General features: G+C 30.6%; 1 protein-coding gene across 1 annotated transcript; it reads right to left on the bottom strand.

Moving 5' to 3' along the window:
- On the bottom strand, nt 1–474 carry LOC125503288 (the record flags this gene model as incomplete). Its single annotated transcript, XM_048663355.1, is given in 1 exon segment — nt 1–474. A coding segment is annotated over 1 exon segment (474 nt), but the record flags the coding sequence as incomplete, so codon positions are not given.
- Between the last annotated feature and the right edge of the window lie 659 nt (nt 475–1,133).

Below are 1,133 nucleotides of genomic sequence, written 5' to 3'. Positions count from 1 at the left end.
AAGGTAAGGTTTATGTGGAAAGTTTATGTAGAATACATTTGATTGGTTCCTAGGGATAGGCACTGGGTATAGTTGGTAATAGTGATAAATTTTTGGTTCGACCAGTGGAATTTCTAAAATGAAAGTAACCACTAAACCTTTTGAATAGCTTTTAATATTCATAATTCTTTCAAAGGTTAAGATGTTTTCAATTTTTGTTTCTATCGGTAAACTTTCAATTTGCAATTGAGTTTTCAGTTGTTCGATCTCTTTTATTAGTTCGCTTGGATTGATTATTGAATTGTGGAGCACATTTAGTTTTGCAAATGATATAGCAACTTCTGTTGCCTCTAGAATGTCAAAGATTGTTTGGTAGATCATTGATATTTGATTTATTATTACATGAGTTCTGAAATACTGAGAATCACTGTTGGCGTGTAGAGCAACATCAATTACAGTTTGCTGAATTTGCAAAATTCTAGATTTTAATACAAGAAATATTTGAAATAACACCGTTAAATTTTTGGATAGTGTTGTAACAATGTTATTTGATTGATTGAAGATTATTTCAGTTTATTCTGATTTTCTTGTAACTGTTTGATTTGTTTATCAAATTTATCAGCATCTGTTTGATCCAAGTTTCCTGTTATGCATTTTATTACACTTCCTAAGGGATCTATAATTCCGCGTTTTTGTCTTTGCGTATAATCGATTGGATTTATTTGATTTAAACTAGTTTCGATTCTTTTCTCTAAGTTTAATAAGGGCAAGAATTAATTTCTATATTCTTTGTTGTAATCGGTAATATTTTCAATTTGTTTAATTAGTTTGTTAGCAAGTGTCTTTATTGAATTAAACTCAGAAGTTACTGGTGAATATGGACTAATGACCAGTAGTTTGTCAATATTTTTGTGGTACCTAGTTTATAAGGGAGTATGCCTGGGTATTCGTTTAGGTTGTTGAGTTTTACTCCGATGGCGGCGATGCCAAAAAGTCTGATCCATCTGTAACAACGGGTTTTATTTTAGTCTCGTTGATGTGAATAATTTCTTTTCGTTTAGTTTCCGCGTTTTCAATTTCAATTCTGTTATTTTCTAGAATTTGGGTTAGTGTGAAAGGTCCAATAAATTTATTTTTGAGCTTTCCTATTCGTT

This window comes from Dendroctonus ponderosae, unplaced genomic scaffold, assembly GCF_020466585.1.
Source record: "Dendroctonus ponderosae isolate FM_Combo_2020 unplaced genomic scaffold, Dpon_F_20191213v2 Dpon_F_20191213_1684, whole genome shotgun sequence".
Classification (NCBI taxonomy): Eukaryota; Metazoa; Arthropoda; class Insecta; order Coleoptera; family Curculionidae; genus Dendroctonus; species Dendroctonus ponderosae.
Note: the sequence above shows the minus strand (reverse complement) of the source record. Positions and strands in the feature narration are given on the sequence as shown.